Source organism: Lagenorhynchus albirostris, chromosome 2 (genome assembly GCF_949774975.1).
Source record: "Lagenorhynchus albirostris chromosome 2, mLagAlb1.1, whole genome shotgun sequence".
Classification (NCBI taxonomy): Eukaryota; Metazoa; Chordata; class Mammalia; order Artiodactyla; family Delphinidae; genus Lagenorhynchus; species Lagenorhynchus albirostris.
In genome coordinates this window covers 47,593,595-47,617,514 of record NC_083096.1, presented here as the reverse complement: position 1 = coordinate 47,617,514, position 23,920 = coordinate 47,593,595, and the positions used below count along the sequence as shown (strand labels likewise).

General features: G+C 46.4%; 1 protein-coding gene across 1 annotated transcript in view; it reads right to left on the bottom strand.

Annotated features, from left to right (window-relative positions):
• RGS8 (regulator of G protein signaling 8) overlaps window positions 1-23,085 on the bottom strand; it is a 33,986-nt gene extending 10,901 nt beyond the window's left edge. Inside the window, exons 1-4 of the mRNA XM_060141835.1 lie at window positions 22,971-23,085; window positions 13,556-13,628; window positions 8,980-9,081; window positions 7,910-7,974 (exon numbers count right to left, since the gene is read on the bottom strand). Coding sequence (XP_059997818.1) covers window positions 7,910-7,974; window positions 8,980-9,081; window positions 13,556-13,628; window positions 22,971-23,085 — 355 coding nt within the window. The remainder of the gene's footprint in view (window positions 1-7,909; window positions 7,975-8,979; window positions 9,082-13,555; window positions 13,629-22,970) is intronic.
• Between the last annotated feature and the right edge of the window lie 835 nt (window positions 23,086-23,920).

The window sequence follows — 23,920 nt, the reverse complement described above, 5'->3', positions numbered from 1 at the left end:
CAAGCCTTTTGTCTGGTCCTCTCCCTAATCTCCTCAGCATCTTTCCCCGCTCTTCTCCCTTTTCTTCTGTCCTCCGTCCCTTTTCACTCCTCCTTCCATTTTTCCCCTTCTGTCCACCAGGACCCTCTCCTTCCCTTCTGCTTGTCCATAAACTGCAGTTGGTTACAATGCAGGATGCCGGTTCATCTCTGAAAGGCTCATGAGCATTTACTGGCATCTCTCAGAGTCAGCTGCTTTGTTAGCTGTGCTTCCTTTGCCCACACCTGCCAGGCACCATCCACCCCTCCCTTACCCACTCACCCCCCTGGGGTATCCCAGACTCAGATCCCTCCCCAGTACTCAGAGAAGTAGAGTCCCCCCTCCACTACCCCCACAGATTTCAGGCTGCTGGAGAGTGATTTCTCTCTGACCCCTGAAGCCATTCTGCCTGGGACTGTGTCCTGGCTCTGTGTGACCTTGAGCAAGATGCTTAAGCTCTCTGTGCCTCAGTTCTCTCCTCTGTGAAATGCAGATGCTAACAGTACTTCCCCCATGGGGCCGTGGGGATGAGGTGAGTTAATACACGTAAACAGCATGCAGAGCCTGACACTAAGACAGGGATTGCTCCACATGTGTTTGTGATCATTACTCCTGTACTTTGCTGGCTTAAGGCATCATTGGACAGAACATAACCTGCCTAATACCAAAACACGACCCTGGTAACTTAAAGATGATGGGTGAGAAACCGTTCAGGAGAATGAGAGAGAAACAGGAGGATCTGCCTTTTTTTTTTTCATTTCATTTCATTTTTATTTCACTTTGGCTTTCTCTGCGTGACCTTCTAAGTCAAGACACTAAGGACATCAGACATTTTTGAGATTAGTGTCTATTGAGTCGCAGGAAAGGAAAGGATGGTGTCCAGAATTCCTGGAACACTGGACAGAACTTTGGCAACCTCCCGAGCATGCACTGCATCTGCAAGAGCACTCCCGTGGCCGCACAAGCTGCCTGCTGCCGGCATCCTCCCTCTAGTGCTTTGATGCAGGGTGCTTACATAAGAAAAGGAACTGGGTCACTATGAATGAGCCGTGCAGCTGGTGCAGCAGGGAGGGTGGCTTAGGTAACAGTTCAAGGTCCAGGAGCCCTGATTTAGCTGGCACTGGGGGTGGGCTTGAGCCTAGTTCAGTTCCCAGGCTTGGAAAAAAAGAAAAGATCACAAGAATGATATATACATATATTTTTTTTTTTAGCTTTCTGTTTGCGAAAGTGTAGTCCCAAAGACCACAGTCCTCTTGTTGCGTCCCTGATCAATTGGGAAAAAATAAGCTGGTTAATGGATCCAAGTTCAGACGAAGGAGAGGAGAGGAAAACACATTCATGAAATCTAGGATACATATACTAATGACGAAGTCAAAACATCTTTGATTCGAAACTAAGCTCACTAATTTGAAATTTGTGATGAGAATAGCACCAGGATCAAAGGCTTTCTTTTATGTTATCTATAAAATGAAGGTTTTTAAGCAAATAACTGGGGCTAAGAAGATTTAGGTAGGAAGATTATTTAGAGAACAAACTATTTCCAGTTACTGACATTTACTGGCAAGCAATTAGTATGCTAATTGTACTTCAGTCTTGTGATTCGCGTAATTTTCTTCAATGATCTCTACTTTGTTAGTATATATATCGCAAGATGATAGATTATGATAGTAGTAGGACTTGGTTGCTAGACTCTTTGAGTCAGAAAACATGGGACATCCTATGATCCAGCCCTCCATGGAACACAAGGAAATGGTGAGGCCCTGGGGTGGCATGGCTTGTTCTTCCTAGGACGTGGTCACAGAAGAGGAAGGAGAGCCTGGGTCTTACAACTCCTAGTCCAATGTTCCTTCTTACTTTATCAAGCAGAAACTGAGTCAAGTAACAGAAAAAACGTGGTCGAGCCTGTATCTGCAACTATTATAAGAAATTGGCAAGGGATTTTTTTATTAAAGGGGTGACAAAGGAGATGTGCCCCAAATAGGGTGAAAGTTTAGCATTCACAAATGACTTCTTTAAAACAAGAGAAGTATTATCAAATCCCATGTACACCAGTCCAGAGCCTAAAAGATTTCAAAGATTGAGTGTTTAGGAATGTTTTTCTGGTTGGTTTGATATAACAACACTGCAGGGACTCTCAAAGAGGAAACATATCAGATTCACCTACTGGGCTTTTAAAAACTACATCCCAGATGGATCCTCTCACATACATTGAGGGGAAGTTGGGACAGTATGAAGAAGGGATGCCAAAACCTCATGTGGCAAAGGGGGTGAGGTATTATGAAATTGGAATAAGCCCACTGGTGATGCTAACGTGAACCCCACCCTACCCCCAGAGTTGAACCTCAAGCTGCCTATGGGATCAAGAAGCTGACACCGTCTCTAGCATATAGAAGTCATGAAATGCATGTGTTCTCAATGAATTTAATGTTGGGTTATAATAAAAATAATAAGAATATTTATCCTTCATGGAGCCCCACACCATGTACCAGTCACCATGCCTAGCATTTCACAACCGTAGTCACATTTAATGGTCACAACAAATCTACAAGGTAAGTCTAAGCATTCCCTTTTACAGATGAGGAATGTGAGGGTTATAGAGTTTACATAATTTACCAAAGGTCACAGCTGGTAAGCAAGAGAATGCGTGTCCAAATGCTTTCATTCAAACCTTCTTCTTCAACAAGCTTTTTTTTTTTTTTTTTTTTGCGGTACGCGGGCTTCTCACTGTTGTGGCCTCTCCCGTTGCAGAGCACAGGCTCCGGACACGCAGGCTCAGCGTCCATGGCTCACGGGCCTAGCCACTCTGCGGCATGTGGGATCTTCCCGGACCGGGGCACGAACCCATGTCCCCTGCATCGGCAGGCGGACTCTCAACCACTGCGCCACCAGGGAAGCCCTTCAACAAGCTTTTAATAGCTGCCTTACATATTCTTGTCACTCCTTCTATAAAGGCTAAATGCATCCATGTTCCTGGGTGCAAATAAAAATTATAGCAATATAGAGAGGGTGGCAAGGAGGAGAAGTTTCTTTTCTACCCATCTCTAATTTGAGTATCTCTTTCTAACTTTTATCCTCACTTTATCCAGAAAGCACACCTGCCATATTTGTTTAATTACTGTGAACACTCTCCACCACGCCTGCTACGTGTGGACTCTGCAATATATGGACGATGTCCCGTTAAAGGGATGCGTTGCCTGAGAACTTTGGAGAATGGCAGTACAGTCTTGAGTGTGTTTCTTCGAAAGCACAGACCACCTGCCCCGCCAGGAGGCTCCAGGTTCATAGTTTCCCATACTTGTGTTTTAGAGCAGTGTTTCTCAAGCTTCAGTGCATGTCAACATTACTGGGAGGCTTGAGCAAAAACTGACTGCTGGTCCCCACTCCCAGAGATTCTGATTCAGTAGGTACGAGATGGGACCCAAGAATTTCCATTTCTCACAGGCTCCCATCGGCTCCTCAGCTCCTGGTGCTGCCTTCCTTGGATCCCACTTTGAGTAACACTGTTCTAGAACCTTTCGGCTTGCAGAGGGATGTGAGGAGTGCTGTGTGACAGGTGGAAATCTGTTTATTAAACGGTACATTCTAGAGCTAAAGACCATTTGCATGAACAAGTGAGGAATTTCATGAGCTGATAATTTTAGTGCTGGCTTGTGTGGGGTTTTCTGCTTGGTTGCTATGTGCCCAGGTCACTTCATTCTATTTTTCTATAGCTCAATCATTTTCCCAAAGGGGCTAATTTTTTTAAAACTAAAAGCTTCTTTACTGCTCTCTTTTGCTCAGAGATGAATACTAACTCTGCAAATGTAAAACAGCTTTCAATTACACTATTCCATGAACCTAGCCTTCCCTTGGCCTGGCAGGGACAGGTCAGCCTGGACCCTCCATGCGCTGCAAACAATGAAACAAAGCTAAGGACCACATGGGGGCCCAGGGTGAAGGGCTCTGTCATCCCGGTGGGGGATCAGGCTGAAAGAAAGAGGGAAGAAACCCTGTCTACACCTTCACCTGAAAACTGGAATGAATTTCAACTTTTACGTCAAAAAAAAAAAAAAAAGGAGGGAGGGGCAGAGGGAAGGAGGGAGAATTGATTCAGAGTTAAGGACTGAACGTCCTACTAAAAGCTGGACAAATAACAAGCACATGCCTGAACCTCATGAGGAATAAAAGCAGAAGACACAAAATTCTGTGCTCTCCAGCAACCTGTCAGAAAAGATTTCCCACAAGCTGAGAGCCTTCATTCTCCCGAGTATGAACTGCAGAGGTGGGCGCACGCACACATGCCCTTGGGGACAGACTAGGTGCACAAACACAGACAGCAAGTCTATAATTGTCACTGGATGAACAGGAGAAAGATGCCAAATTAACACACATTAGAAATCCCTCCCTATCTAATGAAGCCATCAGCACTTTCAATTTCATTTGTTGGTTAAAAAAAAAAAAGAGCACTTAGCAAGTGGTTATCTCCCAGACCTCCACGGGGCGTCTTTAGCTCTGCACTGCACTTGTAAGCAAGTGTAACTGGAAATAAAATCCTCCCCAAATATTTACGTTCCAGATTTTTTTATTCTAAAAAATAGTAAAAGTTGCTTTCTTTTTTCCCTGAGATTTGAACCCGCGAGGTGCATCCCTTCCCAGTGGGATCCTGCCAAGGAGAGGAGAAAGCTTCATAACACAGGTACCTTCGCCTCTCATCTGGTTGCTCAAGCCATTTCAGCTCTCAAGCAGTTTTACATAACCCTGCAGGCAGCATGGACTCAAACCACCTGCCGTAGGTGACTAGTGACTGCCAATCCTGGTGGTTGCTACAGATAGCATCCTAGAACAATAGGGCAGAGCTCAATCCAGCCCCCTGGATCCAGCTCCTTCACTGTAGAGATGAGGAAACAGATTTTCCAAGACACTGAAGGATTCCATCAGGGCTGCCCAGCTATTTAGCAGCAGAGCTGGGTCAAAATCGAGAGGTCTGACTACCAGTCAGCATTCCTAATTCTGCAGAAGTACACCCCCTGATTAAATGGAACAATGCTCTAAACCAAAAGCAGCCCTTCTGCTCAGGATCGGTGAGGACTTCTAACGTCGACAAGGTGGCATTTAAGAGGAACACTGAATGTCAGGATTCTATTTGAAATCTTGAGGCCCCCTAGTCTTAGCACGTGGCCTTATTTCTTGTGTTATCTGTATCTATGTCTGTTTCCTCAGAAACCTGCATTCTCCACCAGGGAAGGACTGTCTGGTTCATCTTGGGGCCCCTCTCCCATCAGCTGCTTAGCATAGATTTTGTCCGTAATGAAGACTCAGGACACCTTTTTTAGAGTAAATAAGTGCCCTAAACATCCAGGCAGAGCAGGATGGCAGAGATGCTCTGTAAACTGAGAATGGGAACAAGAACAATTATCTGAATTTTCCAAAATAGAAAACTCAGGGAGGACAGCTGCCTGGAGAATTACCAGCGAGTGGGCTCTAGACTAACACGTTTTTCCATAGCCCAGTCGCTCAGTCATTCTCCTTTCTTTTAGGACACTTTGTTGTTTTAATTGAAAGCCCTGCACACCTCTGATACTGCTGTCCCTCGTAAGAGACCAGCACACGTGTAATCCCTTTGGAAAAGCTCAATCAGCCCCAACTGAGTCACAGTACTAACCCAAATTAATTAGACTTGCAGAAAGTTGTCAACACTCTTGGAGGTAGGCTGGGCTCTGGCCCTCCACAGCTTCTCGGGAACTTTGCAATACTGCCAGAGGCCCCTGAATAAAAGCCCCTTGCTTCTCAAAGACATTCACTCCGTTGGCTTTTTATTTCCGTACTAAACAGAAATAAAAACGAACATCAGACTCCAAGAAGGAGCACAGAACTTCAAAGTTCAAAAAGCTTATTTCTGTACTGTTTTTTTTTTTTTACAAAGAAGCAAAGCAATCTGGTGTTGGCTTGTAACACCCCTTAGTGGAATCCCCAGCTCAGAAAATTGTGATTGCATTCCTGGAAACCCAAAGCACCCCTGATAGAAGCAGAACCAAGTGTCTTTAGCTCTAAAAGTCATTGAGTCAAACAAATACAGTTAAACCTCTAAATCACCGGTCTTGCCACTGCAGCAATCCAAACATACCGTAAGCTTCCATCCACTAATTTTACCATCATAAACTCTGTCTATAGAGGCTTCACGTTAATCGTTGGCAGCGAAACTTGCAATTTTATTCTCAAGTCACAGTTATTTTTCATTTGAGAAATACAAGCAACATTTTTGAAAAATTCCACCATATTCTTACAAAACACCTTTGCATAGAGAACCCAAAATCATCTAAAGTTGTCCTCTCATGAAGATTCTCACACCCAGGTGACAGGTAGCACACAGGTATTTCCATCCCCATTTAAGAATGAGGAAACGGCCTCAGTGACTTAAACTGAGTCAATCATGAGGCTGAAATAGAAATCAAACTTCAAGATGACCTTGAATCAAATCCAGCCAGAAAAGAAGGTGTAACTTGATAATGACACTTATTTAGCCTAATGTGATTCCAGAAAATAAGTCAGAATCGCCCCATAAAAAACAACTATCAAATCCTAAGTACTATCGTACATATTCCATTACCTCGGCAGATTCGCCACAGAAGTTTGCTGTTTGGGGGTCTAGCCATATGTCATATGTGCTGTATCTCTTCTGCTTTATTTTCTTTCCTAAGTGTAATCCACAGAACACGAAAATGACTATTTGTCTCACAAAATCACTTGCTACAATATGTGCTTATTCTTAAATTTTGCATTTCGTTTTAAAATCTAGTCAAAAGCATTCGTTAATTAGTACTAGGATGAGGGGCATAGTAAGAGGGGACTGCTCATCCAGATGAAAGCAAAATCACTTCTGAAGACATTTTCTGAAGACTGAGGGACTCCATCAGGCCGTCAACTATCTGGTAGCCGAGCTGGGTCAAAATCGAGAACACAAGCGTGAGTACCAGCCAACGCCCTTCACTTTGTTGTATCAAAATGATGTCCCCCAAGTAAGTGGAAACAATGCTCTAAACTAAAAGAAGCCCTTCTGCTCCCAGATCAATCAGGACTTCTAATATTAGCAAGATGAATTTATGGGGAACACTGAATGTCTGTGTAAAACCTTCTTTTCTCTTCAAAACGCACTTCCTTACTCCTATTCTCCCACTCCCATGTTTTTCATGCCACTAGGATGTAAAGCCCAATGAACTCGGACTTGCTTATGATAAGAAAAAAACAAGAGCTGAAAAGTCTGGCCGCCATCAAAATGCCCTTCCCACGCTGCATAAGGCACAACTCTTTTTGCCTTTGTGGGAAACAGAAGGCATACAAGGTGAGGAAAGGGGAAAACGGAAGAGGAGGGATAGCAGACGTGTGTACAATAAAACTCGTACCCGGTCGGAAGTTGAGGGGTATAGTACAGCTGGGGTAGTAAACCCCCCAAATAAGGAGGGACAAGAAAACTCAAAACTCTGCCAACCCAAGTCAATAACAAAATGCACAGAATATTCATTTGACTGATGAGTAACCTGAGGCTCTCAAGTGACTTGGGGCGAGGTCATCTCAGTTTATAAAACAAGCTTTGGATGGCATCTAGACTGTCATTCCCATCGAGCACATCACTGCAACCCCCTAAGACAAATTCTTTCTTGTTAAAGTTGCTGAGAACGTAAAGGCTCCTTGGGACCATCCTTTCAGCTCAGAAAACAAAATAAGGGCCCTCTTCCCACTGCATTTAAATTATGTTTTCTTGTCTATGGGCCTTCTAGCCAGGAGGCCCTGTGAGGTCAGAGACTGGAGCTGTCTTGGACACCAGGCACGGTACCTGGATCATGGCAGGTATTTCGTGCCTCTTTTACAAAATGAATGATTTGCCGAGACATGATGAAACCTGAATTCTACTCACACTTATGGGAGAGAAGCACATCAAAGGAATCTGCCCACCTCGTAGCTTCTTCCGTGGATAGTCTCCTAGGAAAGAAGAAACGTCTGTCTTGAATATTTCTGGAACGACCTCCTCTCCTTCAGCCACCACTGAGATTTGCTCAGGAGAATAAATCAAAACAATGGAGGGCAAATGAAGATCATACCTGGATTCCTACAATTCTGTCGCTATAAATGTATATGTTCTTAAGGAGCTGATGGAAAAATCTCAGGATTGGAATTCTGTAAGTTTAATATGTTGGCTTTCAGTCTAAAAAGCAAAACTAAGAAAGTGCATCATTTAAAGATGTCACTGTATGGGGAATTCCCTGGCAATCTACGCTTTCACTGCTGAGGGCCCAGGTTCAATTCCTGGTCAGGGATCTAAGATCCCACAAGCCAAAAAAAAAAAAAAAATCTAAAAAAATAAAAATAAAGATGTCGCTGTAAACCAACTATACTTCTAGTTAATTAATGAATTAATTAACATGTCACAGTAACAATGGAAAGAAACTGGACTTAGAAAAAGTTAGGCTGACCTCCTGACTCCACCTCTTACTGTCACCTTAGTTTCCTCACATCTGTAATGGGAATAACGGCACCCATCACAGAGCCCTGGGAGGGTTAAATGAGGTACCATCTGTGACATCATTTAACACAGTATAGGCACTGAATCCAGATTCTCTGAACCTAAGCAGAATGTTAGAGTAGAGTTGAGTAATTTGTTTCCAAACTGAGAAACTCAGATTGACAACTCAATAGAACCAAGAAGTATCCTACACTGCAGCTTTATAAGGGAGCTGCATGGTATGGTTTTCTTAGGAGGAAAAGGAGGGTCCCTATTCTGAGATCGTTAAGCCATACACTTCGAAAAGGAATATAACATTTTTTCATTCATGTTCAGAGATATAAAAAGAGCTGCCGAGAGGCAGGAAATTCTTGTCACTCGGCTCATCTGTTCAGCCATCTACCAGAGAAGACGAGGCTGTATAGTCCCACAGTGGGCATCCCATGGTCGGCACCCCGGGAACGCTGTGTGGCCGTATTACTCACTTTAGAGCACGGTTAGGTTTGTCGGGAAGAATAGCTGTGAAATCACTACACGAGTCGGACTTGTGAGACAGGCATCCCAGTCGAGTCCTCATCCCTTTGTTCCTGCAACAAGCACAGGGGCAGAAGGATGGGGAACTGTCATAATAATAACTGTCAGCCCCATAAAGCGCCCCTGGGGTTGCTGTGGCAGGAGCCAGCACTGCCCCCTCCCCTCTTCCCCAGGTGGCCCCTGAAGATCTCATCAACAAGAGAAGAAACACCTAGAGGATCAAGGGCAATACTCACTCCCCATCTTGACTACCGGAATAGTAATAGGTCCCCTACCCCTGGAGGCTTAATGCTTTTTAAAGCTGACATGCAAGTTGATGGTAAGTCAATGAAGGTCGTTAGCTTGGAAGAATTTCTAAATTAGGATTCTCTGTGGGGAAAGGAAATACAGCGATGACATAATAACAATCCACATTTTGCTCTCCCACTAGGAGGGCAAAGTAGCAGTAGCAGCAGCAGTAAATCCTGATTACAGAGCCCCAGTGGTACCCATATGGAGAGCAGAGGGATGACTGCATGATACAGGGATGCATGTCATAGAATCTCAGAGCACAGACAAAGTATGGGGCTTCAGGGCAGGTCAGTTCTACCTCAGGTCCTTCCCACCGATCCCACAAACCTGAGGATATACAGGAATGGCTACAGACCGGTGAGGACTGATGCCTACGGGTGGGGAGAGGCTGTGGGTACAATCAGCAATTAAGAACCAGGGTGCCCCTTGTCAGCACCTTCACCTAACTAAGCTCTCATACACCTACTTATATTTTGGTTGATCTCGATCAACATATTTAAAATTGTAACATGCATGCTTAAATTTCTCATATTTTTTATTTTCCTAAGGACCAGACACTTAGTAGTTATTTGTTGTGGCAGATCCAATGAGAAAGTGTGCTAATGTCTCTTTCTGACTCTCAATATTAGGCCACTTTTACCTTTCACCGAGATTGGCAAACTACAGCCCTGCAAGATACATGTTTGTGTAAATAAAGTTTTATTGGAATGCAACACCCCATTTGTTTATATATTGTCTAAAGCTGTTTTTGAACACAAGGGCAGAGTTGGGTGGTTGCAACACACACTGTACGGCCCATGAAGTCAAAAATATTTACTCCCTGGCTCTTGACAGAATAAGTTTACTGACCCCTGGCCTTTAACCATGGCAACTCCTCAGATGGAGGGTAAAGCTAAGAGGGAGGGGTCTGGGATGATCAGGACTTAAGAGTGACTGATAACAGGGGCCTGCCACATGCACACTGGTAACAGTTTGCCATGGAAATTATCCTAGAAGATGTCATTCTCTTTGTTGAAAGGAAGTTCTTCCAGCCTGGCTTTCCCTTCCTCATTTTCTCAAATCCTGGACCTGAGCAGAGATGTTAGATCCAATTCAAGCTCTTTCTTTTACTTCAAATGGGTTTTCATCCCTGACCCTGGGAATTGTTCACAGAAATCTTATCCAACAAATGTCTACGGGGATGGTATTACATTTGGCGGGGATGGACGACACTTGGACTCCACAGTCCATCTCTGAGGAGTCTTTTAAGGCCAGAACATTCAAGTTTTCAGAAATATCTCCTCTTCTGCACAATCTGTGCCCCTACCGCTCATCTCAGCCAGGTGCTTTGTGAAGCCATCGACTTCCTGGCATTTCAAAATATTGGCTACAGCCATTCTCCCTTCCTTGACAGTGAGCATCTCATGTCCACTCACTGTTACAAATCACGGGGGGCCCCAGCACTAGGCTATTGGAGCAACTGATTAAGGGCCCTTGAGTCATCACATTCCATGAATTCAAGTGCAGGTCCTGCCCAGGCTGCACCACAGGCCAGAACCGACTTAGAGTGAGTCGGTTCAGCCCTTGGTGCCTCAGAAACATCAATCATTGAAGAGTCAGGTCGATGCCCCTAAAGATCAACTAAGAGGATTTCAAAACACGGCACATCCATGCAAGCCATGGTTTAGCAGGGATCAGGGTAAAGTGTGCTACTTGTTACCAAGACAGCAGTAAGTCTCCCAGATAGTTTGCAAAAATCTTCCACAAAATATTCTTTGGGGCAAAATAATTCTATTTTCCATCTTGTCTGAGACTTAACCTTTTAGATAGGCCTGAAATAATAGGAGTAGAAGCAAGAGTCAAAGGTTAAGGTCACTTAAGAAAAAGACTAGACTTGCCCTCATCTTTCTTCTCTACCCCGGAAACTCAGAGACCCCTAAATGGCTCAATGCACACTCATGCACAGTCCCACCCCATAAGTCCCGGCAGAGTACGGGAGGGCCTTGCAGATGCTGCTTGCAAGGCCCCAACTTTGCAAGGAGCACCCGGGGAAGGACAGCGCCGTCCACACAGGAGGCCTGGGGGACGGACGCCAGTGGCCCACCCACGGCATTAGGAGGCTTGGAGCAGGCTCAGACAGCAGGGGAGGTGGGAAGGCAGAGGAAGAGGAAAGTGGCAGAGACGAGAAGAGAGGTTAGCATCAGTTACCTGCGTGGCATCAGTAAAGCGGCCATACAGGCACCCGCTTACGGTTAACCCTCTGGCTGGTGTGCAGGGACGTCAGGGCGGGAGATAAGACTGCGGGGCACAGGGATTTACCCTTTCACGTCCTCTCACCTAAAATCAAAGAATCTGCTGTAAGAGCGGGCCCCCTCTCTTATCTGACTGCACTACAAGTCCTCGCAGGTGACTTTCTGCCAACGGAATACCTCCCCCGCCCACACACACACACCCCCGTTCCCCACGAATGTCTGCTGGTCCTGAGCAAGGGTGACCAACCGGGGGTGAACGAGGACCAGTTGTTGGGTGGCTTCACATTGCTGCCTGTTGGTCAGGAGGTCCTGCTTCCCCAGCCACTGGCCATCAGCGTAAAGTGGGACACGAGCCCCCGGGGAGGAAAGCACAGGCGTGGCAAGCCAAAAATTACAGTTCTCTGTGTCTTACTCGAGTGGGACCCAAGTGACCAGCCAGCCCTGGGTGGGGGCGGAGTGGTCAGCACTTGCTCCAGAATCCTTTGATTGGCTGCTTCTCACCTCCCTCCAAGGGAACGTGTCCCAGAGGTGGGAGTGCCGGTGCCTGGGGAGGGCGTGAGCGGGAGGAAGGTTGGAAGAACTCCAAGGGAGGCTTGTCACGCACTGTCACCACTCAGGTTTGCTCCTTTGCGGGGATCACAGGCACAGGCTGAAGAAATGAATATGCAAGTCACTCTTTCCTGCCCATATGGAGGCTGCCTGACCTTCCACATTCTGCAGACTGGCCTGTTCCCGACCCGAAGCAGGAAGGGCATCGGGGACAGGGGGTCTTGAGGTGGAGGCCTGATAGACTAATAATCTGTCTCTCCTGAGGGTCCCATTCTCAGAGCATCAAACCCTTTGTTCCCACAGAAGAAACTGATAGGAAGAAACACATGAGGAGAGCAGCCCATCAATAAAGGGTTCCCCTGGGGAACCGTGACACCAAACATAGAATCTATTTTAAAAGAAACTTAATTTAGATAGATCAGGTTCCCACATGATCTATGCAGGTGACATTATTTTGATATTACCTAGAACATTTCACAAATACTTTTGAAAAAAACCTCCTCTAATAATACTATAATCAATCAAATTAAAAGATTGCTTTCTTAAAACTGGGAAAAAAAATTTAGTTAGACTTCGTGTAAAGGCTCATCTCTGGGAGACCGAGCCAGGGCTGTGTTCCCTGACAGCAAGGACATTTCCTCAATCTTCGTCCTAACCGTGCATACACCTGCTTGCCCAGAAGTCGGGAAATCAAAGCCCTTTACAGCTGTAAGGGTCTCTAGAAATCATTGTTTGGGGTACCTTAGCCTCGTTTTCTCTGACCTGTGGGATATAGCCCCAGAGGAGGGGGAAGCCTCCTCTATTACCTTGGGGCTCAGCAGAACCAGGGGCTACCACCCACATTCACAGCAGGCAAGGTCACCTGGGGCAGTTATCACCTGGTCTCCTGTCACTGCCTTGTCGCTTTTCCCATCCCACTGCTAGTCCGCGCTGGCTTCCCAGAGCTGCTGAGATGTCTGCCTCTCTCTCTTCCAAACCCAGCACTGGCCATCAATGCCCCTCAGCCCTTCCACCACCCCTTATATTAACTTAGAGTCGATTAAGTAAGAATCTGCAAGATACTCTGACCCCACCTTTCTCATTCATCCCAGCACCTAGGGGCTCTTATCCCATTTGGCCCTCGACTTCTAGGGGACAGAGTTCGGGGTTACTCAGAGCCCAGGAAGGCAGAGGGCATGCTGGCACCATGCTACCTGTGCCCTAATAAGTGGGCATCAAGTTACAGGTGACTCTGGGGCAGACAGGATGGGACATATTGGAAAGCGAGGATACGCAAGGGAAAAAAATGGTTAAAAGCAAAGAGCAAAGATTGATAAAGAGGGGAAGAGAAACTAAGAGCCTCAGCGGGAAGAAAGCAATCAATATGCATGGAGAGACAGGTTAATTAAATATGGATAATGCAATCAGCCCACACGGGCACCCGGAGAGGAAAGAGAGAAGCCAAAGCAACACTCACCGTCTTTGACCAGTCCTCATGGCCTGCGGGTCTTTGCCAACGGGATAGTCAGAAAGGTTGCGGGTAAGGAGCTCTGGGGAAAGAGTAGATCTTTCTCTTAGCAATCAAATCCTTGGCGGGTGAAGGGCATGTGTGCATGAACACAGAGGCACACTTGCACACGCACACACACACGCACACAAACACACATATTCACATTGCATACGTGCACAGCACACCTCCCACCACTTGAGCCGGGCAGCAAGCGGCCCCACCGAAAGCTCTTCTCTCTGCTTGTCACATTCGGTAAATACTGAAGCAGCCTACACCCAGCGGGCGGCGGCTCAGCTCCCAGGCACAGTCTGCACGCCCATCCTCATTGGCAGGATACAGGAGGTGCCCCTGAGCAGAGCTCGCCTGGCACTCCTCCCGCACTTTCGTCTTCAGCCTCACTAAGTGCTTCCCTGCTCCTCTGGCCGTAGCTCAGCAGCTCAGGGGGAAGTCCCCACAGCCCAGAGCTGCCCTCCTCTGCACCCAGAGGCTGCCCAGGGGGCAACGAAGCCAGAGGTATTAACTCTTTCCCGCCACCAGTACGCTGAACATCAAGGGTCCAGGGGGCCTCTTCTCATAAGCTCTGCTGCCGGCTGAAGGCTGGCTGCTGCTCAGGGAGCAGGGAGGATAAAGATCTTGCCTCAGACAGCTGCTGACAGCAGAAGCCAAGCCGAATCAGATCTCCTAATGAACCAGGAGGAGGGGGCTGTCTTGTTGGGTGTGACGTGATGTGATAAATGCAGACAGCAAGAAAGCCACGGGGCAGGTCACACATACAGATTCCACCCCCTTCCTCCCCATGTCTATTGTGCTGCACTACCGAGCCAGACCACACAGCCCTGAAATTACCCCGCTCTGCCACATCTCAGCTGTCCCTCTCACTCTGCAGTGGCACTCCTCTCCCAGCCCGGCCCGCTCCCCAGCACCCACCACACCACTCCTCACTTCTTAATGAGAAATCTCCACCTCCCCAGACACATGTATTTCCACATCGATGCTCCTGCCTCTCACCTGGGTTTCCCTACAATGGAAATGCACCTCTCTCCCTCATCCATCACCTAGCAACTTCCCCCTACCTGCATTTGTTACGGAATGAGACTTTTCCCTTTGTTCTGCCCAATCTGCATGTTGTCTCTATTTTTCTGTCTTCTGCATTTTTTTCTTCCAAATCACCTTACCCACATGGATCTTCACACTGCCCGGTTCAGTTCCAGAAGGAGGACTCTCTCTTCCTGCTTGCCCTAGTACAGTGGTTCTCCAAGTGTGGTCCCTGGACTGGCAGCGTCAGCCTCACCCGGGAATGTGTTAGAAATGTAAAGTCTCAGGCCCCACCCCCAGACCTACAGAATTGGAAACTCTGGGGATGGGTTCAGCCTTCCGGGTGATCCCAATGCATGCTAAAGTTTACAAACCGCTGCCCTGCGATAAAGCTTACCTACCTTCTCCCCATTCCGCTGTAGGTCTCTAAGACACAGCCTCTTGCTCCCGCCCAGGACCTAGCTCCAAAGGTACCTAGACTTTGCGGCAAATCATTTCTGAAACCCAGAAGGCAGCATTTGCTAGAGGCAGCAGACATCTCTATGGAAAGTGATGCTTTTCTAATAAAGATACTAGATTCCATTTGTTGAACCTTTTACAATGTAGAAAGCATTGTCATGTATTGTCACTGGACAGCCCCGTGCCATAGTCAGAGAGAGTATTATTATCCCTGTGTCACAGATCAGAGAACTGAGGGTAGAAAAGGTGACCTGCCTTTTTCAAAGTGACACAACACGTCAGAGGCAGCTCAAGGACCAGAATTTGTTTTCTTATGACTTAGAGCAGAGCTTTTTCTACTATGTCACACCTGGACCCAGTCTTTCCTGGCAGACCTATTGGTGCATGACCTGTACTCTCACAGTGCACTGATTCTGCTGCAAGCACACATTGCCTGAAGACAGGAGGAAATAAAAATTCTGATGCTGCCTCTACAGTCACTCATTGTCTCTCTCTGAAAATGTCCACGGTGCCCCTCTGTTAGGCAAAAGGAGCTTAGCATTATAAAAGGAGATGCGAAAGAAATGTTTTCCATTCCTCAGAATTCCTGTCTTGAACGCTGAGGTTAGCTGGGGTTTAGAATTGAAGCATAAAGAGAATCCTTCACTTCTGGGCATTTTCCTGGTGTACTGCACCATAAGGAAGAGGTACACAGATAAACTGGAGAATAAAAGCCCACTGGTAACCACTTCGCTAATCCAAGATAAGCTTCTATTATAAGGTGGGTCCCCCCTGGATTCTCTGCCCAGGGCCAATGTATAATGAGCACTTAGTACGTGCCAGACACTGTGCTAAACATCGCACTTCATTATCTTATTTAACTCGCACAACAAACCTACAAGGCCAGCATCTTTATCATCCCTACTTTACAGATGGGAAAAGAGACAAGTCATTTATAAGTGGCAGAGCTGGTGTCCGATACCAAACTCCATACCTCCAGCCTCTGTTCCACCTCTCGCCTTAACACAAAGGCAGCGTCATCGTGGGACCTCTACCGGCACTGAAATGATAGGATGAGGGACTCTTCCAAGTCTTAAGCTGCCCAGTCCTGTATCCAGGATTTTAAAGGCACCAAGGAGACAGGGCAGGGCTGCAGATGGGCCCAAGTCTCAAGCAGAAGCTGCTCAATATTAACCAGGAAGTCCATAGGCCAACCCAAATGTTTAAGGAAAGATATCATCACGAATAAAGCTTTAAAAGAAAGAACAGGGCTTCCCTGGTGGCGCAGTGGTTGGGAGTCCGCCTGCCAACGCAGGGGACCTGGATTCGTGCCCCGGTCCGGGAAGATCCCACATGCCACGGAGCGGCTGGGCCCGTGAGCCATGGCCGCTGAGCCTGCGCGTCCGGAGCCTGTGCTCCGCAATGGGAGAGGCCACGGCGGTGAGAGGCCCGTGTACAGCCAAAAAAAAGAAAGAACAGGAATGTAAAGAGCAGAGGGTTGAGAGTGTGTGGACATGCCTCTAGCATGAGTAAAAAGAAAATTAAAAGCATTCCAAACTTTTTTTTTTTTTACCCAAACTCTCCTAAACACCAAGATGTAAGCACACAGCACCCAGTTTGAGCAGCACAGACCTAGTACAGGCCCCTCTCAAGGGAGGACTCTAACTTAATCTTCCTTCCTATAGAGGCAGGTACATAAAGAACAACTGGGGTCGGGGAGGGGCGTGATATTAAGCAGGACCAAAGGGGTAAGCATCCTGGCATGGTCTTCTTTCCTGAAGGAGAGAGACAGGAAAAGGCAAGCAGGTTGGAGGGCTAATGAGAAAGGCACTCGCTATTTGGACTCTGGTCCAGGGATGCAGAGCTCTGGATCCTTCTCTGGTTACTGCTCCTGAGTTACTGGCTGAAGACTGGGCGCAGAACATTGCCGCTGTTCGAGACACATGGTTTTTCCCAGGAAAACAGTCATGATAAGCCCTGCTCTGGCATCACGGGCTGCCCTGTACCTTGTTGCTTATCCCCCTCTGCTTTTGCTCTGGGACACCCAGTCCTCTCAGGCACCGGCCACGGCTTCTCTCCAGAATCAGTGCTTTGGTCCTGCCTCTCTTGAGCTGCACGCTGCTTTTCCAGAGGTCTTCTAGACAGCCCCACCCCTCTCAGACCCCACAGACTCGACTGCCCCCAAAACAACCACCTTCCCCTCCAAGTGTTCATGACGTCACTCTGTTCTAGCCCCTCAGGGTAACAAGTGCAGGTATTTTGGGTTTCTTTTCCTCCATTCCCCTTGCTGAATTTTTTTTTTTTTTTTTTTTGCGGTACACGGGCCTCTCACTGTTGTGGCCTCTCCCGCTGCGGAGCACAGGCTCCGGACTCAAAGGCTCAGCGGCCATGGCTCACGGGCCCAGCCACTCCGCGCCATGTGGGATCTTCCCGGACCGGGGCATGAACCCGTGTCCCCTGCATCGGCAGGCGGACTCTCAACCACTGCGCCACCAGGGAAGCCCTGAATTGGTTTTTAAACCTTGTCATTGTATTTCTGATATATTTCTCAGTTTCATCCTCTCCCATCCGTTGACACTGCCATGTCAGAGGTTATCAGCACCCAGTACAATGCATGCCCTTCCACCCACTCCTCACTAACTGATCTTCCTGCCCCCGTTTCATCACCCGCATTCCCCACAAACGTCCTGGTACACTCCAATTCCATGAGGGTTACCCACTGAATAGATACCATAAAGCAGGTCATCAGTATAATAGTCTTTGACGGGCTCTGTTGTAGCTCTCTGTCCGGCCTGATGGTCCAATAATTTGGTCCCATTTACCTATCCAGTCTCATATCCCATTGTACACACGCGCGTGTGCGTGCACACACACACACACACACACACACACAGACATACGCATGCACGCAAGCACACACCTGATTCCTCTGCTGGTCTCTCTGCCCCGAATGTCCCCACCCTGGGTCTGCTTCTTAACTCCTAGCTCCTTCTCAAAACCCAATACCTCCAAGCTAAAATTTCTCCTTTCCAAAGCTTTTCCAGAACTTCCTCAATCAGGAGGAATCCCCCCATCCCAACACCACCGCTGTGCTGTGTGATTCTCTGACAGCCTGCATCACAGCCTGTAGTTTATCCTCGTGATTTATGTTTTCAGATGCTCCCAAATGACTGTGTGCTCCGCACAGACAGGCTCTCTGACTTACTCCCCTTGCTATAAATTCTCATTGCCTTGTATGGAGCAGGTGTTTAATAAATGTCAGCTGTATTTGATTTTGAGTGCATGAGAAAATGTGGAAAATCACCAAGGATTCCTTATGGCAGAAACACACCAGACTTCTGCAGTCTCCAGGTCAAGACGGAAGTCAGTCTAATGCTAATGACACCCAGGGGCAGCAGCACAGGTACCTACAGCATCTGCAAACTATTGTTCCCAACAGCCTGGTCAGGGCAGAGTGGAATTAATCAAGAGCAAAAGGACACCTGCCACTGTCACACAGGCCACAGAAATGTAATTACATTGAAGATAAAGGGAATTATAGCCTGCAATACAATATTTTTAAAAGCCACGACAGTGGAAGAGGAGGTTTATTGCCAAATGCCCCCTGTGTGCTTATTGAATCAACATACCACCTAGGATAGGACCACATTAAAAGCTTTTTAAAAAAGTCATTTTGATATTAGATTTGAATTCTGGTGAGCATGCTAAAGCTTTTCCACAAATCTTTTAAAAGCAATTTCCAGTATGTAGCTTCCTAGTAACAGTAGAAACATGAATCAACATATGCCACATTGATTTGGGGTTTCCATGGAGACTGGAAGGACACAGGGAAAGGAAGGACAGAAAGAGGCCACTTGGCCCAAAATTCTGCTAAAAAAATGCATCTCGATTCCATTCCTCTGAGCATTAGCAGCCTCATTTCCTGTTCATCAGTTCAAGCATCCAGATATTTAATTTGTAATAAGCCTGCTTGACTTCGCACAAGGAACATCAGAGGGGACATGGAAAAAAGTAGCAGCTAAAGGTGTAGGCCCATGAGATTTGCAGAGAGGACCCGAGAAGCACGGGATGTGGAGCCAGAAGAAAGGGCCTCTGCTCCTAACTCTGCCGTTAACTAGCTCCGTGATACTAGCTGCCCTTACTAGCTGCCTGATTACTAACATAATCAAAAGCTTTGCATTTATTTCCATTTCCTCATCTGTAAAACACAAATGAACACACCTGCCCTATTTTTCAAGATGGTTAAAAGAAAGAAAAGAGACAGTCTGTGGGAAGGAAAATGCTCTGCAAATTCCAGCACACTGTACCCTGTTATTATATTTAGTGATGTTCTGAGCTTCTCTTTAAATGGAATTTTGCCAGTGAGCAAGTGTATGCAAAACAAGATTGATGACTTAGTAGACTGACCTGGAAAGAAAGAACAGTGGGTTTGACAGCCCGGAGTTTCCATCCCCACTCCTTGATTTTCCAGATCTGTAACTGTGGGCAAGTTACTCTCCCTCTCTTGAATGTTATTTTCATCATGTCATCGGCTTGTTATAAGGATTGTAACGATCCTTATACCAATGTCATCGGCTTGTTATAAGGATTATAATGATGCTTATACCAATGTCATCAGCTTGTTATAAGGATTAAATTAGATAATGTCATCGAGTTTAGCACAACGTTTGACAAATGGCAAATGACTGTGAGCCACTATTATTAGCCGTATCAACTGTCTCATCATCTGTAAAATGGGAATTAGAATTCCTACTGCTCCCCTACTTTACAAAGAGGATTACTTCGATGATACCTGCTCAGCTATTTGATAAGCTGTTTGGGAAAACACACCAAATAAATAGATGTTATTATTTAAAGATTAATGTTTGCCACCCGCTAATCTAGGTGACAGCAAAAAGTGTATGAAACACATCTGTAAGGATTCTCAACCTTGGTGGATCGTGGGTTACATAAGTCTCTATTACTTTTTTCCTTTTCTTTTGTTCCTCTTGGGCCTTCATGTGTCTCCTTATAGCTCCCTGCACCTTTTCTTCTTTCTAGCCTCTTTTCTTTATTGATTATTTTTATACTTCTCCTTCTAAGTGTGTCTAGAGGAACTTTACAATGAAACTTTGGAGGCTTTGGTGTCTAAACTGCAATTGTGCCTTGGATCTAAAATTAAATGGCAGACCAACACCGGGGGAAATTACATGAAATCAGGAGATGTTGTAGGATAACAGGGCTATCTCTCAGACAATGGTCATCGGTGGTAAAAAAAAAAAAAAATCTTAAGAAGCACATCAACCTAATGTAGTATATGGAATTTAATTTGCATCCTGATTCATATTAAAACCATAAAAATATTATGAGACAAGTATGGAAATGTGAGCACTGATTAGATATTGTCATTAGTGTGATATTGATATTGAGACTTTTTTTCCTTAAGCAACCTTCTTCTTTAGAAATACACTTGGAAATATTTAGCATTGAAATGATATGCTATCTGGGAACTGCCTCAAAATCATCTAGGGTGGGGACTGCAAGGGGGTCGAAGCTGAGTGGTAGGTGCAGAGGGGATCATTGTCCTATTTTCTTGACTCGTGTATATTTGATATTATGCATAAAAAATGTTTTAAGTAGTGTGACCAGTAACAATATGTGCTGTCGTAAAATGAGCATACCATGTGTAAACTATTAGTGCAAGGAAATCAAAAGACGGAAGACAAGTGCAATTTAAATGAGAATTGACTTCCTGTATATTTTCCATTGTAAATTTTCTTCCCCATAAATAAATCAATTTTCAAAAAAAACTATTATTTGACTCCTAGGAAGTAGGTGCCAAAATTCATGGAGGTTAGAGTGGGTATAACTCTTAGCTATCACCTACAGAAACTAAACTTTAAAGACTTTGCCCAAAGTCACGTTTCTTAGAGTCATAGCCAGGACTCAAGCCCAGAGCTGCTGGGGCAGAATCCAGCTACCTCCTTTCTTCCTGCTGCTGACCTGCCCACCTACACACCCAGAATCCAGGAGGGCAGTAAGTCAATCTCAGCTGAGGATGCAAAGGATGATCTGTTCGCTTACCTCCCCAACACTTCTCTGTCCTTATTATGACCTCAAACTTAAACAGCGAACTCAGTTTTTACAAATCAGCTTCCCAGTGGCCAGCTGACTTCTGTAAAGGCAGCTGAAGGGCAGGAAGCCACAGTACAGAGAGGGCTCATGTAACACAATCCTTCACACGCCCACAGCCTCATCTCCTGTTTCATCAAGATAATCCAGGCCTCAGGAACGAAATACCTCAGCCTCTTTCCCCATCTCCTCCCCTACAAGTCTGTCCACATTTACACACATCCACCCCTCTCAGATGTGTCTATTCAGGGCAAATTCTTCCTCCTTAGCTTTGAGCCCCTCCTTCCCCACTTACCTTGCTTTATCAACTCTCGCCTCTATCTTTATTCTCTCTCTCTCTCTCCCATTAGACTTACAAATAAAAATACTCTTTCATTTAAAAAACATTCTCTCTTGGGTATTCCTCTCTTTGCCAGCAAAGCTGTCTGAGAGAATCTCCCGTTTCCCTGCTTCCTATCCCATCCTCAATCTTTCACAGTTGGCATCCATCCCTACCACTCCCTTGAAAGAGCGACTCCCATCCTGTGAGGTCAAATGACCTTTGTCCTTAAGGACCTCTTCACTGCATTTACCACGGTGACCGTTCACTTCTAGCATCTCTACTCTCTTCACCTCCCCGACCTTACACTCTCCTAACTGCCCTGTCCCTTGGTCTCCTTTGCTGCCTCCTCCTCCCCCATAAATGTTGATACTCTCCTGCCCTCTAACCTTGGCTCCCTGCCCTTCTCTCCTTAAATGCTTCTTCAGCAATCTCATTCTTGTCCACAGTCCTAACTACACGGCTATACTGACCATCTCTAAATACTTTCCTCTAATTCTGGGCCCCCTGCCAGGTGTAAACATTCTTATAGCCCACGGGTTGCTGAACATACCCCTCAGATATTCCCCAGGTACGACAAATGCAAATGTATCTAAAAATCGAGCGCACCATATCCCTTTCTTTTCCTGACCCATTTTATGCCCCACCCTACCTGCCACACACACAAATCTTGGCTTCCTCTGGAAGCCCTGGTTTCAGTTTCTGGCACCACCATCCACTGAGTAACTCAAGCCAAAAATAGGGAAGTAATTAGAGATGACACCTTTTCTGTCATCTCTCATAGTCAACCAGTTACCAAATCATACTGATTAAATCTCCTTCATAGTTTTTACACCTGCCTCCACTCCATCCTTACTACCACTGCTCTGGTTCACATCCTGGCTCGTGGTCCCTAGTTCTTGTCCTCGTGATCTGTGATCCAGGATTCCTCCTTAAATTCAACTCCATTCTGCAGCCATAATCTCCTGTTTAAATCACAAATGTGATTATGTTCCCTTCCTCTTACAACCTATAAGCCCCACTAGGCTAAGGATAAAGTTTGAGCTTGAATAAAGATTCTGACACATAAGACTTCCCTGGTGGCACAGTGGTTAAGAATCCGCCTGCCAATGCAGGCGACACGGGTTCGAGCCCTGGTCCCGGAAGATCCCACATGCCTCGGAGCAAGTAAGCCCGCGTGCCACAACTACTGAGCCTGCGCTCTAGAGCCCGCACGCCACATCTACTGAAGCCCACGTGCCACAACTACTGAAGCCCGTGAGCCACAACTACTGAAGCCTGCGTGCCTAGAGCCTGTGCTCCACAACAAGAGAAGCTACTGCAAGGAGAAGCCTGCGCACCGCCACTAAGAGTAGCCCCCAATCGCTGCAACTAGAGAAAGTCTGCGTGCAGCAACGAAGACCCAACGCAGCCAAAAACAAAGAAAAGAAAAAAAAAGATTCTGACACATAAACTCCCCAAGAGCTGGGTCCTGCCTACCTGGAGAGTCACCCACCACCCCCGTGGCTTTTGCTTCATGCTCCAGTGACTCCACGCTGTTCACAGTCTTGAGCACGCACCACGGCTCCGAGTTTCTAGGCCTCGTTTCTACCATTCGCTCTGCCTACTCACCCTTCAAGCTGCACTTCAGGACCACTTCCTCCAGGCAGCTTCCCCTGTACAGCCAGGTTCCGCAAGTGCCCTACTCTGTGCTCCCAGACATACTTCCCTAACCTCAGCCCCTGGCACGATTAAGTGCCTGCAACTCTCTTCTCCTAACCAGACTCTCTCAAGTTCACCAAGGATAGGAAAGTATATCCTCTCATTCGTTCTTTCATTCATTTATTCAACTAACATTTAGGTATCTCCTGTGGGTCACACAATGTACCAGGCAGCATAGGTCCATCACATGACCTATGTACACTACACAGGTAAAAAATGTTTTTTTCATCTCTACATCACCAACACCTAGCCCAGAGCTTGGCACCAAGAAGATGCTCGGTAAATGTTCGTTGAACTTAACTGAACCAGCCGTCAGGTGGGTGAGCGAAACTATGTTTGGAGCATGATGCTGGCTGGAAGGGGCAGCGTGGAGTCACAGCCACAGCATGGGCTCCCGCGTCCGGTAACAAGGGCTCAAACTCCAACTCCACCCCTTCATGGCTGGGTCATCTTGGCTTAAGACCTTGCTTTCCCATCTCTGAAATCAGAATACTAAGGCAACGCCAACTTCCTGTGTTACTGCAAAAATTCAATAGATATATAAGCAAACATGGATTGTAAATTCTTCAGCCTTATGAAAACATGGAGGGCATCCGAGTCATAGAAGACAGAGGCCCAGCACCAAACAGGGGTGGAGGGGAGGCTGCGGAGGAAAGGGCAACAGGACCTAGCTTTCAAAGTCCTGGGGCTGAGATGTCAGCGCACGAGGCACTGCAACAACTGAAATG